General features: G+C 45.7%; 1 protein-coding gene and 1 long non-coding RNA gene across 2 annotated transcripts in view; both read right to left on the bottom strand.

Annotated features, from left to right (window-relative positions):
* KCNH3 (potassium voltage-gated channel subfamily H member 3) overlaps positions 1–3,886 on the bottom strand; it is a 73,840-nt gene extending 69,954 nt beyond the window's left edge. The window contains exon 1 of the mRNA XM_083598617.1: positions 2,590–3,886. Within this exon, the coding sequence (XP_083454743.1) occupies positions 2,590–2,665 (76 nt within the window). The 5' untranslated portion in view covers positions 2,666–3,886. The remainder of the gene's footprint in view (positions 1–2,589) is intronic.
* Positions 1–22,701, bottom strand: part of LOC310755762 — a 1,619,227-nt gene that overhangs the window by 1,389,878 nt on the left and 206,648 nt on the right. The gene's annotated exons all lie outside the window — the stretch shown is intronic.

Here is a 22,701-nt window from a genome sequence, read left to right as displayed (position 1 = left end):
CAGCTTTGAATAGAGATCATGAGCTGCCAGGTCAAATCACCTGTCATCACAAGCCAATTCAAACTTGCTCAACTGGGGGTGGGGGGGTGGGGGAGCCAATCTGGTGATGAAAAAGTCTCTCTAAAAAGGTTGTGTGACTCAGTCCTTCATCCCAGAACCCTTGATTCTTCCCCATAGTACAACGAGCCATCTCAACAATGCCTGAATTATTTAAGGAAGGGGAGTAGGGGGAACCTTACTTAAATCTACATGGTCCATCCCTTGACTCGCCCCCATTTTAGCAAAAGTGTGGCCTTCCAAGCTCTGCAAAGGAAGACACTAATAAACGTCGCAAGAAAAGGTAAAGAGGACACTTCCCTCATCAAAAAGGACACCCTGCTCCTTAGCAAACACACACACATCCAGCCATTTCAGTTCACCTCTACTCTTTAGATTTTTATGTTGGCAATAATTGTTTTTGCAGTATTATTTTGAGAGACTGTGTGGTATAAAATGGTAAAAAAGGTAAAGGACCCCTGGACGGTTAAGTCCAGTCAAAGGGGTTGCAGCGCTCATCTCGCTTTCAGGCTGAGGCAGCCGGTGTTTGTCCACAGACAGCTTTCCGGGTCATGTGGCCAGCATGACTAAACCGCTTCTGGCACAACGGAACACCGTGACAGAAACCAGAGCGCATGGAAACACCATTTACCTTCCCGCTGCAGTGATACCTATTTATCTACTTGCACTGGCATGCTTTCGAACTGCTAGGTTGGCAGGAGCAGGGACAGAGCAATTGGAGCTCACTCCGTCGCGGGGATTCGAACCACCAACCTTCCAATCAGCAAGCCCAAGTGGCTCAGTGGTTTAGACCCAAGTCCCGGGATAGTGGCTGCAGTCGTGGGCTTGGAGTGAGGAAATTCAGGTTCAAAACATTGCTCAGAAGATAAGCTCACTGGGAGATCTTGGGCCAGTCAGTCATCACCTCTCAAGCCCAACCTACCCTACAAGGTTGTTGTGAGAGCTAAAAGCCATCCTGAGCTCATTGGAAGAAAGTCAAAATGAAAAATCAGATCTCTAACTACACCCTTCTGACGCCCCAGAACAGACCACTCTTATCTCCATAAAAGAATGGCAGGGGCATAATTTGAACTTTCAACCTTTCCAAAGCCCAGTCCCGTTAAGAAAAGGACTCTTTGCCCAGCTCTCCATTTCACACAGAACATGGATGACAAATGAAGGTTTGTTGCCAAGGGTAGACCCAGCAGGGAACCGCAGCTTGCAGAGTACCTGTGTCTATAGACACCTGGTTGTTGTATTCTCACATTTCAGGTGCACACGATGCAAGATAGCCAAGTTCCATTTCACATGCCACACAGCCCACAAGTGTATACAACCTGAAAGTGCAGTTCATAATGGCGCCCTAAGGAGTGTATCTCATGACACACAGGTTTGCAAACATGTCTATCACATTCACACATTGCATTCTCAGGTTTATACATGAAGCACCGAAAGAAAGAAAGAAAGAAAGAAAGAAAGAAAGGGCATATTCATCCCCTAGGAATCCTAGGCCTAAATTCTGAAAGAAAGAAAAAAGATCCTGAACACAGTAAAAGGAAAAAAGAAAAAGCTATTTTGGATACATGATCACTTGGGTCACCAAATGGAGTCTCCAGGGATTGCTGTAAGTGACATAAAAGCCACGATTCCCACTAAATGCTGCTCTCCTTAGCCACAGTGGTGCAGTGATGGGGGGGGGGAAGAGAATTTCCACTTGATGAAATTCTACCTTTAGCGCAAATCTTAAAAGGCATAGCAACCCTCTCGTAGAGTGTGCTCACACACACTATACCTTGAAAGCACATTCTTTCCCTCAAAGAATTCTGGGCACTGTAATATACCCTCCAGCAACCCTTAACAAAACTACAGTTCCCAGAATTCTTTGAGGGAAAGAATGTGCTTTAAAAGGTATACTGTTTCTGCAGCCACGGTCTGTAACTGACAACCCCCCGTGGTAAGCCATTAAAAAAACACACCCAACAACCTTTGTATAGGTTTTTGGAGATTCCACTGAGATTTGGGGGAGAGAAATCTGACTGAATTTGCAGCCCACTCAAGAATAGCACCCAGCCCATACGTGGCTTGCACCACATGTGATAAGTGCACAAGTGTGTTGCGTGTGCATCACACCCTGGGGAGCTACAGTTAGTTGCAGATTCCCAGCATGTGTCCCCTTGCATGATGCACACGCACGCCGTTTTAATTTGCTCTGCTCTTCCCCACCCAGAAGGACCGTTTTGAATGCAGGAATCGTGTTGCCTCCGAAACAGGCCTCTGAACTCGAATGAGTGCAAACCCACTGACACCAGCAGCCCATCCAGGCTGGCTCGGATTAAGGGTATCAGGAATGGAATTGTGAGTGGTAAGAGTGAGGGGGACCTGAACCTATTTTGGAGAGAGGTTTTCCCAGCGAGTGGAGGTCTTCTGCAGAGGAAACAACTAGACGTGACAGCCCTCGAGCTTGCCTACGGAGGCCAAGACAACAAGGTTGGGATTTGGGGGTGGGGGAGGGAAGAGGACTTTAAAAAAAGAGAGGGTGGGAAGTCAACTCACGCGTGCCATCAAAGCGGGTTGCTATGGTATCCAGGAAGGTGTTTTGGGGAGCCAAGAGGCCCCTCATCACCGGCATTTTAGGACTTGCTCGAGGACCTCTCCATCGTCCAATGGTTGGGAGAAAAAGAGATCCAGAAGTCGTGGGGTGGGGGGGAGGGGGAAGAAACACCCTTAGTCTCCCCAAGTCAGAGGATCTCTCCACCCACCCGACTCCCACTTCTTGTGGGGCGCAGCGGGGCTCGCTGCCAAGTCTACAGCTGCCCCAGCCTTCGGATCTCGCCCGTGCCCAGACAGCAAGGCAAGTGCATCCGGCAAAGAAACGGCAAAAAGGAGAGGGGCGCCCTCGCTTCCCAAATGAGCAGCCACTCCAAAGACAGACGGACGGACCCTAGTCCCCTTGGGTCGTGGCCTGGCGCGAAGTCCGGCTCAGCCCTCCAAGTGGCCGGACTGGACGGAGCGAGAAAAAGAAGAAAGCCCGGGTCGTGGTCTGGAGATCCCGGCTGGAAGTCCCCCGACGGCTGCCACCTGCTTAGGATGCGTCCCCATCCCCGGAGCCGTAGGGGTTCAGGGCTTCTTCCCCTCCGGCTGCCCTCTCCTCGCGCCCCCATCTGGGACCCGGCAGTCCCCGCTGCAGCAGCGCCAACATCTTTGTCCCCGGCTCGCTCCGGTCTGTGCGCCTTCGCAACTCCGACGGCAAGTCCCAGAAACTGCCAGGCGTCGCGATCGCCAGCAAAGCTTTGGACGCCCGGGGCATAATTTCCAGGCGCTGCCTTTTTCAGCGCAGAGCCGCCTTCGCCGCCGTCCTCCTCCTCCTGCCGTCGCCACTTCTTCTTCTGCAGATCGTCAAACCGTCCCCGAGCCGAAAGTTGCTCCGCTTTGTCATTCGCGTGACTTGGCAGCTCCTCGGCCAGCGGTTATTCGAATCCTCGGAAAGAAGCGGCTGTTAAGTGAAGCCCACTCCCTCCCCTTTCCGAACCATCTTTCGTCAATTTCAGCCACCCGGAGCATCGCGCAGCATCCTCAACTTGAAAGTTACCATAGCTACTTAAGACACACCCGGTGGCTCTCCCTTAAAGGGACAGCCAACCTGTAGAGTTGCAAGTTTGGAGTTTTGTTTTGTTTTTTTGCTTTGGCTCCCGTGCAGATTAAGAAGTTACACGTGTCTCAGAGAACACACGTACGTGCACACACGCACAAAACCTGGGTCTGTTATTCTGAGAGAGAAAGAGAACTGAAATGGACTGAGGATGAAAAACACGCACCCTCAGGGGTGCCAACTTGAATAAAATATGGGGGGGGTAAGCCTTGCCCTGCGTAATTGATCACATGATGAGATGCACGCGCACCCTATGAATGGCAATGCCCGTCAACTTTTGGGGGGACCCCTCGGCCCCCAGCAATTAGCTCCAATGTGCACTCTTTAAAAGCATTGGGTCTTCACATGGGAGGCTGCCATAAATGCACTTTATGTGACTCCACTGGGCCATAGCATCTTCAAAGCGCCCACCGTGGGAGAGGCCGTGGAATATTACAGAGATCTCCAGAGCTAGCAGGGAAGAGATTCTCCAGTTTATATGGCGTTTTCAAATATCAGAATGCCACTCCACAGCAGTGGGTTTTGACAGGCTCTGTACTGCAAGCCATAAAGCTGAAATTGGGCAAAATAATTTAACTTTAGGGATTGCACTTTATATGCCAGCTCTGTGCCTTTAGTAGCAGGCAGGTAAAGGTAAAGGACCCCTGGACGGTTAAGTCCAGTCAAAAGCGACTATGGGGTTGTGGCGCTCATCTCACTTTTCAGGCCAAGGGAGCCGGCATTTGTCCACAGACAGCTTTCTAGGTCATGTGGCCAGCATGACTAAACCGCTTCTGGCGCAACGGAAAGAAATTGGCCAAAGTTTTGCATATCACAGAAGCAGCTCACCCACTAAGTCTAAGTGTGTCAAACTTTTAAAATTAAGTAACTAAAACTAACCCCCCTTTCCTTAAAGGGAATGGGACAAGGGAAAGGGGACACGTTTGCTGCGTCAGGAAGGTCTGAGATATCACATGGCGGAGCAGAGTCTCAAACAAATGTGTGCTCTCCCCAGCATGTCTGCACACTCCTGTCTCAGTGGTGTCTGCCCTGGGTTGGTCATGTCCACAAAAGGTAAGATGGCAGGATCCTCAAGGATGTGCTCAATGGGGAGCTGGCACCAAGCCTGCTGGCAGACCAACTCTGCATTATAAAGAGGTCTGCAAACATGACATGAAGCCTAGGAACATCAACCCTGCCATATGGAAATCCCTTGCAGAGATGACTGCAGCACCTGTAGACAGTTTGTGTATCCACAGCAGTGACCAGAGGAGAGATAGAGGTAAAGGACCCCTGGATGGTTAAGTCCAGTCAAAGGCAACTATGGGATGTGGTGCTCATCTCGCTTTCAGGCCAAGGGAGCCGGCGTTTGTCCACAGACACCCTTCCGGGTCATGTGGCCAGCATGACTAAACTGCTTCTGGCTTAATGGGACACCGTAACGGAAACCAAGGCACATGGAAACACTGTTTACCTTCCTGCCGCAGCGGTACCTATTTATCTACCTGCACTGGCGTGCTTTCGAACTGCTAGGTTGGCAGGAGCTGGGACAGAGGAGTGAGAGCTCATCCCGCTGCATGGATTCGAACCGCCGACCTTCCGACTGGCAAGCCCAAGAGGCTTAGTGGTTTAGACCACAGCACCACCCGCATCCCCAGAGGAGACCAGAGGAGAAGTGACCGCTGGGAGGTGCACAGGAAGAAGAAACCATGGTACCCCTCCATCAGCACAACTGGACACCTTCATCTGCCCCAGCTGCAATGAAACATGTCTCTCCCATTTCAGTACCTACATCCAGAGCAGGTGCTTTAACTCTCCAAAGTTTTTGACCTGAAGGTGGACTCCAGAGACAGATGCCAAGTAACAAAAAGGACAGGTTTCCAGTCCCTACTGACTTCTTTTCCATTCATGGCTACTCATATTATTAAACCATTAAGAACAGAATCTACCTGCCTGAACATCCATGGCCTTTTCCCACAGACACCACAGCATAGAATCATGGAATCACAGAGCTGGAAGGGATACCCAAGGGTCATCCATTCCAACCCCCCGCAATGCAAAAATCTCAACTAAAGCATCCATGGCAGATGGCCATCCAACCTCTGCCTAAAAACCTCCGAGGAAGGAGAGTCCACCACCTCCCAAGGGAGACTGTTGCACTATCAAACAGCATGGGAGGATTAAATTGGGAGGCACAGCTTCCTGCACTTCCGATTTTGCTGGAGTGCAGGAAATTCTTCCACGCAGACGTGACAACAGCAATGGCCGCGCAATAGTACAAGTGTCTTATTTACTGTACGTTTGGCTCTCAGTGTTGGATTCTGCAAAACACAAAGCATGCCTTGCCCAAATGAAATCTGGCAAAGATTGCAAGTCATGTTGTTATACTGAGCCGACCGGAGAAATCTCTGCACCTCCTCTAGAGCCACATCAGATCACCTCTGTCTGCACCGTGGGAAGGGGCTGAAGCCAGTTTGCCCAGTCTTGATCTGTGCGAGAGGAGCTGTACAAAAGCAGATTTGGCTGGCTGGCGGCTGATTTAGATTTGGAGGGAGTGAATTTGTGCTGCTTTGAGACTAGGGCTGCCTGGCTGCATGCTTGTTTCTGCACCCAAGTAATGCCTGTTCAACCTGTACACTTTTTAAACAGATTTTTCCAAAGGCACTGGAAGTCCCTACATCTCCCTCTTCCCCCCTCCCCAAAAAATCACCCTATAAAGGTTGCCCTGAAGTTTCATCTGCTTGGGGGAGCCTGTTAACAAGAATCAATGCCTGTTATTTTCCTCTTCCAAAGGGAGCAGTTTAACTCAGCAGGAAAGCCCTTCACTCTCTTCTTGTGAAATAATACTGAGTAGAGTCCCTGGTAGTTTCTAACACCTCCTCACTCCCGCACTCAATAGAAAGAAATTTCAATGGCAACACCTGTATTTAAATTAACTCAGCTTGAGTAAAGAGATTCAGCCATGGTGTTTGCTTTGTTTTTTTGGCGGTGGTGGTTGTTTAAAACTAAGGTACCAGCAATGACAATGGCTCTATTGTGCTGCTGTTGATAGTGCACAGATGAGAGGGTCCTTAACCTGTATACCTGCTGCACACAAACACACCCTCCAATAAGCAGTCACATGAACAGGTGTGTCCTTTGTGGACTCCTGTTTATTTCAATGGTCTTGCCGGATGGATTCAAGTGTCCTGCTTCTAATACGCCGCAGGTAAAACAGACTTCATATTGCAATATGCTACTTTTTCCAAGTGCTCAAAACTCTTCACACCCGTGATTTCAGTACTTCTTCCAACAACCCTGTAGGGTAGGCCAGTATCATCACCCCCAATAATACTACATAAAAAAGGATAAAGGACTCTCTGGATGGTTAAGTCCATTCAAAGGCAACCATGGGGTTGTGGTGCTCATCTTGCTTTCAGGCCGAGGAAGCCGGCATTAGTCCACAGACAACTTTCCGGGTCATGTGGCCAGCATGATTAAACTGCTTCTGGCATAATGGGTCACTGTGATGGAATAGAGTGCACAGGAACTCTATTTACCTTCCCGTCGCAGCAGTACCTATTTATCTACTTGCACTTGTGTGCTTTTGAACTGCTAGGTTGGCAGAAGCTGGGGCAGAGCAACGGGAGCTCACCCCGTCGCACAGATTCGAACTGCCAACCTTCCGATCGGCAAGCCCAAAAGCCTCATTGCTTTAGACCACAGCGCCACCTGCTCCCAGAGCAGCTTTTTATAAGCTACAAGTTCCCAGGATTCTTTGAGAGAAGCTGTGACAGTTTAAAGTGTGATGCTGTGATAAAGCATACAGTGGTACCTCTGGTTACGTACTTAATTCGTTCCGGAGGTCCATTCTTAACCTGAAACTGTTCTTAACCTGAAGCACCACTTTAGCTAATGGGGCCTCCTGCTGCTGCCGTGCCGCGGGAGCACGATTTCTGTTCTCATCCTCAAGCAAAGTTCTTAACCCGAGGTAATTTCTGGGTTAGCGGAGTCTGTAACCTGAAGCGTATGTAACCTGAAGCGTATGTAACCTGAGGTACCACTGTAGTACAGATGGGGCCTCAGTCGCATAGGGCGGGCGGGTTCATATGATACCCCTGCTTCTCTTGCACCCATGGAGGCCTACTCCCGAGTAGTGCCGAAAAGATTGTTTGACTCACTTTCAATGAACAGATCTTCAGTTTTTGCAAGCCTTTGTTCAATCTACAATAGGAAGTTTCCAAAGCCGTGAGGGCTAGAAACTTCTTTTTTATAAGCTGCACTGAAACAAAGAAGATTGAACAGATACAACGTGCAGCACATGTAAGTTGTAAACGTTGGAACCCTCTGAAAGAGTTTATATAAGCAGCCTGGTTCAAAACATGCCCATCCCAGCATTGATTCCTTTCATAGCAGTTGACTCCAGCTGTCTCACTCCGATGCATCACCTGCTGCTATTCCTGCATGACAAAGACACAGATTTGGCCTTCAGTGTTGTTTCTCGGCAACAGGTCCCACAAGAGAAGCACAACCAGCTCCCTCCAGAATGGTTCAGGATTGAAGCCAAAATATCTCTCTCTCTCTCTCTCTCTCTCTCTCTCTCTCTCTCTCTCTCTCTCTCTCTCAGAATCTACTTAGCAGCCCTCAAACCGAGTGAGGGATTTGAGAATAAGTGGATTCTTTCAGAGGGTGAGGGACATCTTGAGGAAAATTTCCCAGCTTACAAAATTGTTGAATTTATAGTTACTCATAATCCTTCTTTTTTAAAAAACCAACATTATCTGCCTTTATGGTGGATCTTGGAATTTTTTTAAAGGAAAAAGGCAAGGTTTTAAAAAAGAAAGGATTAAAGAAAGGAAAAAGGCGAGGTTAAAAAAGAAAGGATTAAATAGAGCAGGTCATACTTTTTCACCCAAAATGTTAAGATTTGTTTGCTGTTTTTAAAGGACCTCTCGAAGTTTCAAAAGCAGGATTTGCAATTTGCTCGGTATAAATCTAAATCAAGTAAGTGTTGGAAATGTAAAGAGAAAGAAGGTTTTTTTTTATCATATGTGATGGTCTTGTAGTAAGGTTAAAGCTTACTGGGAAATGATATATAATGAATTGAAAAGGATGTTCAAAATAACTTTTTTAAAAAACAACACCCAGAAGCTTTTCTTTTGGGAATTATAGGGACAGAACTACCCAATCTGTATGGAAAGTAAATCATGTAGGCTACTACAGCAGCAAGAACGTTACTTGCCCCAAAATGGAAAGAAGCAGAAGTCCCAGCAAAGGAAGAATGGATACAAAAACTTATGGAATATGCAGAAATGGCGAAACTTACTGGAAGAATAAGAAATCAAGATAAACTTTTTATAAAAGAATGGAAGTGGTTTATTGAATATTTACAGATAAATTGTAAACAGATAAGAACATTGGCAGGATTATTGTAATAACCTGCAGTTTTATAAGAGTATTTATTTAGATGAATAAATGAGCTAATTAAGTTAATTTGGATATGCAGAAGATATTAAAAATAAATTTAAAGAACCACAGAAAGAGGAGGAAGGTTTTGAAATGTTAAAATGATTGTAAAATCAGTGAAATGTAGAAACTTGAAAAGCGTATACACACACACACACACACACACACACACAAGCAGGATTTGCAAAGGTCTGAAATGAAAAACACTAAAATTCTAAAAGTTTGCTTCATTTCACTTCAAGTTTACAAGGGGGTGCTTCAGAAGAAGAAGAGTTTGGATTTGATATCCCGCTTTATCACTACCCGAAGGAATCTCAAAGCGGCTAACATTCTCCTTTCCCTTCCTCCCCCACAACAAACACTCTGCGAGGTGAGTGGGGCTGAGAGACTTCAGAGAAGTGTGACTGGCCCCAGGTCACCCAGCAGCTGCATGTGGAGGAGCAGAGACACGAACCCGGTTCCCCAGATTACGAATCTACCACTCTTAACCACTACACCACACTGGTTATCTCCAGAGGAACTGCTTGATGCAGAATTGTTTGGGGGAAATGATGTAACTCAGTGGTACAGCATCTGCTTTGCTTGCAGAAGGTCCTCTGTTTGGTCCCCAACATCTCCAGGTAAGGCTGTTTTGGACTATAATTCCCATCACCTCTGACCACTTGTCCTGCTAGCTAGGGATGATGGGAGTTCTAGTCCAAAAACAGTTGGAGGCCCAAGTTTGGGAAACCATGGTGTAGACTACACTGCGGTAGATGAGCCAATGGTCTGAATCAGTCAGTATAAGGCAGCTTTCTATGTTTATCTTATTCTCGGCCACAGGTGGCTAATCTGTGGCCCCTGCTCTCCCGGCCTTATGATTCTTGATCTTTAAACCCAGCAGCCCTTCAAATACAGTGGTACCTCGGGTTACATACGCTTCAGGTTACATTCGCTTCAGGTTACACACTCCGCTAACCCAGAAATAGTACCTTGGGTTAAGAACTTTGCTTCAGGATAAGAACAGAAATTGTGCTCCGGCGGCGCGGAGGCAGCAGGAGGCCCCATTAGCTAAAGTGGTGCTTCAGGTTAAGAACAGTTTCAGGTTAAGAACGGACCTCCGGAACGAATTAAGTACTTAACCCGAGGTACCACTGTATAGGGCCGTCAGCCACATGTCCTTTGTAAAGACAGACACTTGGTCTGCCGCCCTAATCTGCTGAGGTCTTTGAGAAGCCCCTACTCTGTGCCCCATGCCACTAAAGGCAAAAGGTAAAGGACCCCTGGATGGTGAGGTCCAGTCAAAGGCAACTATGGGGTTGTGGCACTCATCTCACTTTCAGGCCGAGGGAGTTGGCGTTTGTCCACAGACAGCTTTCCGGGTCATGTGGCCAGCAAGACTAAACCGCTTCTGGACACCATGACAAAAACCAGAGTGAAACCAGAGCACACGGAAATGCCATTTACCTTCCTGCCACCACGGTACCTATTTATCTACTTGCACTGGTGTGCTTTTGAACTGCTAGGTTGGCAGGAGCTGGGACAGAGCAACGGGAGCTCACTCTGTTGTGGGGATTTGAACCACCGACCTTCTGATTGGCAAGCCCAAGAGGCTCAGTGGTTTAGACTCACAAGGGCAGCTGGCGGGTTTGCCGGACAAGGCTTTCTTGCTTGCAGTGCCCAACCTGTGGGGCTGATTCCCCCCCCCCCCCCGTGATGGTTCAATGCCTGGTTAAGACTGCTTTATTTCAGTGTGCTTTCGGTTCATGTGCCATGTGGTTCCCAGACGATTTTATTACACTGGCTTTGATTTCGTTGCTGCTGTTTTAAATTACTTGGCTTGTTTTGTAAATTGTCCTTTTTATTAATGTGCTTTAAATGACTGTTCGCTGCCTTTGGGGCAGACTGTCAAACAGAAAGGCAGGATAGCCCTGTTTTAAGAAAAACAAATAGAGATACTTGCAAGGTTAGAAACAGTGCACAAATTTTGGCTTCCGTGTCCTTTCTAATGGCCACCCTTTCCCCCATTCTAATCCTGAAAGTGTGTTTGGGAAGCTGTGACATGCAAGAGGTTCTCTTCTGCTGACTGGGCTTACTTTGCTGACCCTGCCTGGGTTTACGCTGGAGTAACACTTGATGGGATCATTGTGCATAAGCCTCTACTGGAGCAAATTGCTATTGGCCAGTTGTAACAGAACAGACTGTACACTTTAATTGTTATTCCAGATGAAAGAGGTATTTGTTTGTAGTGTGTGATATTAGGAGCAATAATCATGTACAGTGGTACCTCGGGTTACACACGCTTCAGGTTACAGACTCCACTAACCCAGAAATAGTACCTCGGGTTAAGAACTTTGCTTCAGGATGAGAACAGAAATCGTGCTCCGGTGGCGCGGCAGCAGCAGGAGGCCCCATTAGCTAAAGTGGTGCTTCAGGTTAAGAACAGTTTCAGGTTACGAACGGACCTCCGGAACGAATTAAGTGCTTAACCTGAGGTACCACTGTATATCTATACTTTATGCATTAAAGGTGGAAGTGTCAGCCTCCTTCACCTAAGTAACCCAATTTTTGCAGCCTAAGACACAAAATGAGCAGAGGGGTTTATAGTTCCTTAATTTACTTTATTTATTCTGCTATTCATGAGGATTTTTTAAAAACCTTGTGACTAAGGCCATCCTAGTTAGCTTATTGTCTGGCTTGTGAAATGTAACCAGCCTTTGTTTGTAGCTAAAGGAGCTAGAAGTCTGTCTTTCTTTTCTTTTCTTTTAAGGCGGAAGTTGAGATTCTCCAACCACTGCCAAATTCTCTGCTTCTGCAGAAACGTGCAGTACACCCAGCTCCTGTGATCGTCCTCCACACAAGTACAGTTAGTAATAAAAGTCGCTTCAGAACAAGGTCTGGGTCCATTGCTCACACAAGAGCCTGTTTCAGATAGAGAGGTCTTGGGTTTATTAGACTTGTCCCCGTCCCACTGGCAATTAAATAATCTAAGGCGTCTTCAGCAGCAACAGAAGTGGAGGCAAGTTTGATCTACACATCAGCAAAAGAAGACAGAGTGACAAGGTCGGGGGTGTTCTCTCGCTGTGTACCTGCTTCTCCAATACCATCTCCTACTCTTGTGTAGGCGAGCACCCGACCTATTAAGCTGAGTCTTTGTCTCCAGCACAGCATGTGTGGGATGGGCGGTGAAAATACTTTCTGGGTACAATGGGAAGGTAAAAAAAATGCAGAAGGGAAAGAAGATGGAATCAGGAGGAGAGAGAAGCGGCCAAGCAGTCTAAAAGTGCTCATTTCTGTATTCCTCCTTCAGGTTCCATGGAGAACCCTAACTTTCATTTTTTTAAAAAATGTATGCGTTTCTAGCCCTCATGGTAGAAAATGAGGAGGTAGCTGTGAAAATGTTGTGCTGAGGGATCAGCACCTGAGAGGCGAGTTAAAAAAAAAAGCAAAACAGAAACCGTGGCAGTTTGAAACATAATTCAGATCCATTCATCAAAACTTTCAAATGCCTGACTGTTCTTTTCCATGTCTGAAAAAGATCAGAATAAAATGTTAGGTCCTTCTTGGAAAATCAAGCAACAAAGACGTAATGCTGCTGTGTGGGTTGTGTGTGTATGTGTGTAGGTATGTGTGTCTGCACAGGCTGATTGCCGAAGAATTGATGCTTTTGAATTATGGTGCTGGAGGAGACTCTTGAGAGTCCCATGGACTGCAAGAAGATCAAACCTCTCCATTCTTAAGAAATCAGCCCTGAGTGCTCACTGGAAGGACAGATCGTGAAGCTGAGGCTCCAATACTTTGGCCACCTCATGAGAAGAGAAGACTCCCTGGAAAAGACCCTGATGTTGGGAAAGATTGAGGGCACAAGAAGAAGGGGACGACAGAGGACGAGATGGTTGGACAGTGTTCTCGAAGCTACCAGCATGAGTTTGACCAAACTGCGGGAGGCAGTGGAAGGCAGGAGTGCCTGGCGTGCTCTGGTCCATGGGGTCACGAAGAGTCGGACACGACTAAACGACTAAACAACAACAACAAAAAAATGTGTGTCTGCAGGAACCACACACTTTCTCTAAAGAATAAAATGTTCAATCCAAGACTTTCATGGATATTGCATTCTTCCGCCAGGCCAGCATTCAAAATGTAATGTCCTTTTCGCTGGGGAAAATGTGATTCATTCAGAGCCACTGTGATTTGAAGTGCCAGAATGTAGTTCTGTGGTGTCATGGGGCTACTATTAGACAGAGTTTGTGAGTCCCCTGATGATGGGCAACCCAGGTAGCCCAGCCCATTTTGCCTCCTCCCCCCCCCTCTCAATAGGTGCAGAGCATTTCTCTTGTAATACTCAGGGTTAAACCCCTGTCATTTCCGGGGAGCATCAGTAAAGTTTCCTGTTTGAAAACACTGATCAGCCATTGCTAGGAAGTATAGACAACACTCGACTAGATAGGCTGTGGGGGATTTTTTTTTTTTTTTTGATTTATAATTTATTTACCAGTGCAGGCCTCTGCAAAGCCTACTCAGGAGTACCACTGAGTTCAATGGGTTGCAGACTGAACCAAAGAAGCTTACAAAAAACATATAGCATTTTAGAAAATCAGATACTTTGACCCCCTCTGCATGGGCTCAGATATTTACATGGACCTCTTAAGAGGAAGAATGCATTCACGAAAGAAGTTTCATGCGCCAAATTTCTGCTCATCACACAGCTGTTAAAGCAGTAAAAAGTAAGGGAGGTGGAATTGACATTGCAACATTCTGACACCTGCTAAAACTGTTTTCATACATTTATATCACATTAGAAGATTATAATTATTGTGCTGAAAGCAAAAAAGGAATAAGAGGATTGGTCTTCTTATAGACTGCATATGGGGCTGGTCTCCTATGGATGAGAAGCTGGTTAAATAGTGGAAACAGAAAGTAAATGGGAAACCCTCATAATGAAGGGAGTTAAACAATGGGGTTCCCCCATCCCAGGTCACATATGAGGGCTGGTGTTTTTTTTTAAAATATTTATACATTTTCCATAGCTAAGACTGACCAGTGATGCAGCCAAATTTGCAGGTTTGCAGAGGACACCAAATTATTGCAACCAATTAGAACACTAAAGGGATCTCTCCAAACAAGATGAATGGGCTAACTGGCAATAAAGATTCAATGTATTTTATTTGTTTATTGAATTTGTCTACTGTCCTTCATCTTTAGATCTCAGGGCGGTTCACAACACAAATGGCAATGTAAGTGAAAAGTGAAGCACTTATGGGTAAAATAATAACATTAATAGAGATCTAAACGGAACTGGGGGTTAGGATCCAGGACGCAGAGCCTAGGTTCGTGTGGATAGTTCACTTAAAACACCAACTCTGTAAGCAGCAGCAATGAAGATGGGTTTGGAAATAAGGTGTTAAAATCCAGGAAGGGGCAGATCTTCAGGCTTGCAGAATCAGCTTTGGGTTGTAGCTCTTGCTGTTTTAACAACAACAGAGATCCACCAAACAGAGCGTGGTTAATGATTGTGAGCTCAGGAATTTATTTTGAATATCAGAATTGAACTGAGCTCACTGTCATGCCACATAAAAACCCACTTATGGCTGGTTAATCCTTGGCAACACAATATATCGTCATGTCAGCAGGATGAGGGTTTTTTTTATTTTTTGGAGAGGGGGGAAATAAATTTGTTGTTACTACCATTGGCAATAAGAAACCTTTGGTGATCAAATCACCAAGAGAACCTAATTTACCTTCCCACCCCGTTATTATAATCACTGTTATAATGCATTTGTGGCCTGGTCACATTTGGAATACTGTAGCAATTTGGGTTACTCCTTCTCAGAAAAGACACCCAAGGAAGGAGCTGTGCAAGCTGGGCATGTTTAGCCTGGAGAAGAGGAGGTTAAGGGGTGATATGATAGCCATGTTCAAATATATAAAAGGATGTCACATAGAGGAGGGAGAAAGGTTGTTTTCTGCTGCTCCAGAGAAGCGGACACGGAGCAATGGATCCAAACTACAAGAAAGAAGATTCCACCTAAACATTAGGAAGAACTTCCTGACAGTAAGAGCTGTTTGACAGTGGAATTTGCTGCCAAGGAGTGTGGTGGAGTCTCCTTCTTTGGAGGTCTTTAAGCAGAGGCTTGACAACCATATGTCAGGAGTGCTCTGATGGTGTTTCCTGCTTGGCAGGGGGTTGGACTCGATGGCCCTTGTGGTCTCTTCCAACTCTATGATTCTATGATTCTAAGCAAAATGATGAAAGGCTTGAGGCTCTTTCCTAAAATAACTACCTAAAAATTTTCCTTGTGGGGTTTATTAGCTTGTAAGGTGCAGGAAAGTCAACTAAGCAGGCAGGGAAATGACAGAGGTCTATAAAATCATGCACGGTATGAGGCAAGTTTATAAAAAGACGTTTTCCTATTTCTCTCATACTTCCAGAGCACAGGGTTGGCCCAATGAAACTGGCTGGCGGGAGAGCCAGGACAAACAAAAGAAAGTAAGAGCACACCTTCACCCAAATACACAATTATTTTATGGACTATGCTATCATAAAACATCTGGTGGACGCTATCTTAGATACGAGTGAGAGTTGGTTATACCGATTTGTGGAGGATGAGTCTATCAACAGAGGCTTAGAAATAGGCAGTATTCTGGGAGATTAAAGGTAAAGGTAAAGGGACCCCTGACCATTAGGTTCAGTCACGGACGACTCTGGGGTTGCGGCGCTCATCTCGCTTCACTGGCTGAGGGAGCTGGCATACAGCTTCCAGGTCATGTGGCCAGCATGACTAAGCCGCTTCTGGCGAACCAGAGCAGTGCACGGAAACACCATTTACCTTCCCACTGGAGCGGTACCTTTTTATCTACTTGCACTTTGACATGCTTTCAAACTGCTAGGTTGGCAGGAGCAGGGACTGAGCAACGGGAGCTCACCCCGTCGTGGGGATTTGAACCACCGACCTTCTGATCGGCAAGCCCTTGGCTCTGTGGTTTAGACCACAGCGCCACCTGCGTCCCTGGGAGATTATGTTGAGCTAAAGATGATGTTGAAGCTGACGTTTCAAAAACACACACACATACCACAAAACAAAACAGAGGCCTTTCTTTCAGGAATAACAGAATTGGAAGCACCACTGAACTCAGTGAAGTTTACTTCCAGGTAACTATGCACAAGATTACAAAATACATTGGATATTATGCTATGTACTGACACTGCTTTGAGATCTGTGAATGTGCCCTTTCCCCCCTCATAGTTAGCATAGGCCTCCCCCCTTTTTTTCTTTTGGAGTGCAGAATTATTATCTGTGCTGCTTTTAATAGTTCCACCCCTTCCGCCCACAACAACAGTGATTTTGGGGAGAAAGGATAGAAAACTCCAAGAGTATTTCGGGCCACTTTAAGCGCTTTCATGAGCTTTCATTATCTAAGTGAACAAAACATAGTTTAAAAGCCTGATGCACTGACAATTATTGTTGTGCTGGCTGTGAAAGGATATGAGAACAGATATATGTGAATAAAAAAAGGCATCTGCATTTAAAAGCAACAGAAGTAGCAATCGGAGGTGGCAACAGAAAAAGGTCTATCTGTATTCAAGAGTGCGCACACATACACACACACACACATATCAAAATCTTCTTTGCTAAAGCTTAGTAGGTTAAAAAAAAAAACCAACCCGACGGTATTTAACCTTCTCCCAATTCCTAAACATGAAGAAAATGTCACTTGTACCGAGTGACACATCATATTCCTAATGATACCTGCTTTTAGAGACGCTGTTATTTCTATGGCACTGGCAATATCTGCAGCGCTCTACAGAACAAGTTAAGCAAAGGCGAGCGAGGTTAGAAAGGCTATGAAAGTATCGGAAGGATGTGTAGGGATGCAGCTACAAGCTTGGTTTCTTTAAAGTGACCAAAAGTCCAATCCTGCAGCGACGTAAGGTAGTGGAATATGCAGAAATAGCCAAACTAACAAGGAAAATTTGACAACAGGGCGAGGAAACATTTCAAAAAGTATGGGGGAAATTTATGTTGTATAGGAAAGATAAGATGAAATAGTAAAACCAGTAGAATTGGAAACAAACCTCATAACGGGCAATATTAAGAAAAGTGATGGATAATGAAAATAATAAGAAGCAAAATGTATAAGGAAACTAATATAACTAACAGTAGTGGTAAATGAATACAGACAGACAACAAGAATTGTATAAACACGAGGACTTATTTTTTTTCCAGGGGGGGGTGTGATGCAGGGGTAAGCATATCCCTAAACATTTTGTGAATCTTTGTACAGTGGTACCTCAGGTTACATACACTTCAGGTTACATACGCTTCAGGTTACAGACTCCGCTAACCCAGAAATAGTGCTTCAGGTTAAGAACTTTGCTTCAGGATGAGAACAGAAATTGTGCTCCAGTGGCGTGGCAGCAGCAGGAGGCCCCATTAGCTAAAGTGGTGCTTCAGGTTAAGAACAGTTTCAGGTTATGTACGGACCTCTGGAACGAATGAAGTACTTAACCTGAGGTACCACTGTACTTTTGTCCATTTACTGTATTTATTTTTCCCAATTTGAACTAAAAAATGGTGATTTTCTTGGGTCAAAATGAGAGTACCCCTAAACATTTTTTTAAGAAAAAAAAAAGCACTGGATGTGTATGATTGTATTGTTATAATTTTATACTTGTAAAATCAAATAAATATTATTTTTTAAAAAAAACACAACGTAATAAAACCTTAAACCTTAAAAGAGCTTCCCTATACAGTATTCCTAACACGCTTTGTTTTTGTTACTCAATTGTCACCGATTCACCAACTGTGATCTTAAAATACAGTACCAGATTTGCAAGCCTCTTACAGCAGAACACAGTGCCCAGCTATATTAATACACAGCAGATTTCAGAATTAAATTTCCCCCCGTTTTACACCATGTACCTGGCTCTTACCTATTAAGGAAGCACACCAAGGTCTTGTACTTCCTGGACTTGATAATCCACCAAGAGATAGCGATCTGTTCTGAGAAAAACTTAACAGCGAAGTTTAGACGGTGATCGACTCCAGCACTAAACTGAAATAAGTTTTCTCTCTGCCCCAGCTCGAGTCATTTGGCCCGGAGAATATCCTGTTACCTAATCTTGGCCAAATTTGGATCTTGAAACCTCAAGGTGGGGGGGGGTCTTCAGTTTAATTAGAAGCTATTGAGCAATAAATATTCTCTCTGGTTTAACAGGGCTGCCGCCTTTGTCAGTAATGGAGAGATTCATAATTGGTAACAGCTGAGGCTTTTCCCCAAGAAAGAAGCTCATTAGTGGAAAAAGCTTCAGCTGTGACAAGTGCAGGAACCTGGCACAGAAAAAGGAAGCACCTCTAACTGTTCCAAAACCTGGGATGTGAAGGCCCAGGATGTAGGATTGCCATATTTCAAAAAGTGAATATCCGGAAACAAAAAAATGTTGAGATTTTAATTAAGTTTTAAAGTTGCTGAGCTTTTTTGGGGGGGGGGGGCAAAGTTGTTTTAGAGGCAATTTAGAGGACAATTTAGAGAACAATTTAGAGAAGCGTCCTGGTTTCTGATTTGATCCCAGAATGTCCTGCTTTTCCTCAGGATGTCCCTATTTTCATTGGAGAAAGGTTGGAGGGTATGGAGTTATCCGACCCCTGAGCTCTCTGAAGGCAATCCTGTATAGTAAAGTGTTTTTATTATGTTCTTATATATGTTGGAAGCTGCCTGGAGTGGCTGGAGCACCTCAATACCTCAAGGACTGCCTCTTCCCATATGAATCTACCCAGTCCTTGAGGTCATCTTCTGAGACCCTTTTTCGTGTGCCTTTTCCTTGAGAGGTCCGGAGGGTGGCAACACAAAAGCGGGCCTTCTCTGCAGTGGCCCCCTGTCTGTGGAATGCTCTCCTTCATTATACACCTTTAGGTGCCTGGCAAAAACATTCCTTTTTAACCAGGCCTTTGGTTGATTGGATTGACATCCAATACCCTTTTATAATGTGGCTTTTTTGGGGGGGGTGTTATTGGGTTACTGCTTTTGGTTTGATTTTATATGTTGTGGTCTTGTTGTGAACTGCCTTGAGACCTCCGGGTATAGGGCAGTGCATAAGTTGAATAAATACTACTAAATTATTTTCATTGTCTTACATAATCTCACGTACTGTTGAGTATTTTTTCAACTTGTTGCTATTATTTTCTTGTTATAATATTTTTCCATATCATCCGTATATAATATCCAGTCCTCCTTCAGTGTCTTACCCTCTTTATTTCTTAATCTATCTGTCATACTGGCTAGTTCTATGTATTCTAATATTTTGACATGCCATTCTTCTCTCAATGGTACTGTATCTGTTCTCCATTTTTTGTGCAAATAGAACCCGAGTCTCATGTACACCCATAATATTATTTGTGTCTTTGGGATTTCTGTCGTTACCATTCCCAGAAGAAAAACTTCTGGATTTGGGGGGAACGCTCTTTTAAACAGGGACACGGGTGGCGCTGTGGGTTAAACCACAGAGCCTAGGACTTGCTGATCAGAAGGTCGGCGGTTCGAATCCCCGCGACGGTGTGAGCTCCCATTGCTCGGTCCCTGCTCCTGCCAACCTAGCAGTTCGAAAGCACATCAAAGTGCAAGTAGATAAATAGGTACCGCTCCGGCGGGAAGGTAAACAGCGTTTCCGTGCATTCCTCTGGTTTTCCAGAAGCCGCTTAGTCATGCTGGCCACATTACTCGGAAGCTGTATGCTGGCTCCCTCAACCAATAAAGCGAGATGAGCACCGCAACCCCCGAGTCGGCCACGACTGGACCTAATGGTCAGGAGTCCCTTTACCTTTACCTTTTTACTCTTTTAAACATTTTCTTAAGCTCATTATACACCATATCCCAAAATTCTTTTTTTTTATCCTGCACAAACGCCATAAATGATAGAATGGAGCAACTGTGGTGTATTTATAGGAGACACACACGCCGGGCTTTGCCAAGCTGGCAGTTTTTACACCAGAGTTGCATGAAGAGTCCATGCTCGCAGTTGTCCTGGCTCAAACCACTCGTGTAAATAGGAAGTTCTGCTCAGCGCCTCCATCTTCCTTGTGGGTTCACCCCAGGGCTTCTTTCTCTCCAGTCCCAGCACAACAAAATGACAGCCCTCTTTCCTCCAATGCCTTTCTTGACTCTGTAAGTTTTAGTGGGAGTGACAGGCCTAACAGAGAGAGATGGGAAGGTGTCTAGGAAACTTGGCTAGAAGCGGGGGGGGGGGGGGAGGCGCTTCGCTTGCCGGCAAACCCACTGAGTCAGCACTCCCCGGGGCACTGTCACTATGCGAAGAAGAATAATTTTAAAAGTAATTCGCTCTGTTTGCTCAATTTGCTCAAACTGGGGTTTGGCCGTTCTAAGAGTGCGGCTGTGCTAACATGGCAACTCATGGCTATACCTCAACATCAGTCGGCTTACATGCCTTCCAACATTCCTCTGATGAAAATAGGGATGTCAATAATAATAATAATTATTAAATAGTAGGTGGACATAGTAGACGACACAGAGATTTCTCCAAGTGGTTCTTTATAGTAAGCTGGAACTGAACTGAACAGCAAATAGCTCAGCCGGCCTGCTTTTATAGGCAGCCGGCTGTCAACGTTGTAACAACAACAACCCAGGGTTTCCCGCCTAACTTACTGTATTTTTTGCTCTATAAGACTCACCTTTTCCCTCCTAAAAAGTAAGGGGAAATGTGTGTGCGTCTTATGGAGCGAATGCAGGCTGCACAGCTATCCCAGAAGCCACAACAGCAAGAGGGATCGCTGCACAGCGACCCCTCTTGCTGTTCTGGCTTCTGGGATTCAGAATATTTTTTTTCTTGTTTTCCTCCTCCAAAAACTAGGTGTGTCTTATGGTCTGGTGCGTCTTATAGAGCGAAAAATACAGTAACTGACGAGGACCTGAGTGAATACCCCTGGTGGCCAGGATGAGAACTTCAATGCATAACAATAATAATATCCTGTCCATCTGACATGGTTGCCCCAGCCACTCTGGGCTGCTTCCAACATATATAGAAACATAATCAACCTTAAAAAAGCTTCCCTTTGCAGTATTGCAAATACACTTTGGTTTTGTTACTTAATTGTTGCCAATTCACCAATAGTAATCTTAAAACAGCACCAGATTTGCAGGTCTCTTACAGCAGAATACAATGCCCTGCTATATTAATACGCAGCAGATTTCAGATTTAAATTTTCCTCAGTTATACACTCATACCTTATTAAGGAAGCACATCAAGGCCTCATGTTTCCTGGACTTCATAATCCACCAGGAGATAACAAAACCTTAAACATTAAAAAAAAACCCCAAAACCTTCCCTTCTAAATGCCTTCTAAAGATTGTATAGTTACTTATCTCCTTAGCTCAGGAGTCGCATAACTCCATCCCTTCCAACATTTCTCTGACGAAAATAGGGGCGTCTAAAGGAAAAGTGGAAAGGATGCAGGTAGCGCTGTGGGTTAAACCACAAAGCCTAGGACTTGCCGATCAGAAGGTCGGCGGTTCGAATCCTGTGACAGGGTGAGCTCCCGTTGCTCAGTCTCTGCTCCTGCCAACCTAGCAGTTCGAAAGCATGTCAAAGTGCAAGTAGATAAATAGGTACCACTCCGGCAGGAAGGTAAATGACGTTTCCGTGCACTGCTCTGGTTCGCCAGAAGCGGCTTAGTCATGCTGGCCACATGACCCAGAAGCTGTACGCCGGCCCCAGAGTCTGTCACGACTGGACCTAATGGTCAGGGGTCCCTTTACCTTTAAGGAAAAGTGGAACATTCCGGGATCAAATCAGAAATCAGGACAGCTTTTCTAAATCCGGGACTGTTCCTGGAAAATAGGGACCCTTGGAGGGTCTGGGCTTACACACACATTCACATGGATGGGTGCACACTAGAATCAAGGTGTGACTGCTCTCCCTCCCAGAGATTAAACATTTAAGGACCCTTCCAAAAAAGGCAGTGTCAGGAAACTGCCATCGGAGCCAAGAGTGGAGGTAAGGCTCCCCAACGATGCAGGAGAAGGGACCAGCAGGGAGAGAGAGAACAGTTCCTTTGGGGAAGGAAATCGGCGTGACACCAGGAAGAAAGGGGAGCAGGGAAGGACTTCGGAGAGATGGCTCCAAGACTCTTCCACAGAGACCAGCGGGGAGAGCCCAGGACCTCCGCTGGCCACACCCACTCTGCGCAGAAGACTTCCGCGCAGGGAAGCTAGGCGGAGACTTGGCGTCAAAGAGCTTTTATGTTGGAAGAAGTTCAGGAAACGCCCACTGACGGATTCTGCCAGTGACTGACACAGCCACGGAGAAAGGGCTGTCCAGCCAGGGAAAGGTTTAGCCAGACAACGTTGCCTGGAGCAGCAGCCACCTTACGCACGAGCAACCCCCTATTCCCTTTACAGGCAGCTAGACAACGATTAATTGCAATGTTAGCGACATTAACAATAGTCCAACAAGCAAGGGATAAAATAGGGGCAGGAGTTTACCAAATAGGGACTTGTCTGTGGTATAAGAACATGAGAAGAGGCTTGTGGGATCAGGCCCCTAGCCAATCCAGCTCAGCAGGGCTGTCTTAAGCATATCTTGTGTGTGGTGCAAAGCTCCC

This window comes from Podarcis filfolensis (genome assembly GCF_964270895.1).
Source record: "Podarcis filfolensis genome assembly, chromosome: 2".
Taxonomy (NCBI): domain Eukaryota; kingdom Metazoa; phylum Chordata; class Lepidosauria; order Squamata; family Lacertidae; genus Podarcis; species Podarcis filfolensis.
This window is presented reverse-complemented; position numbering and strand designations above follow the sequence as displayed.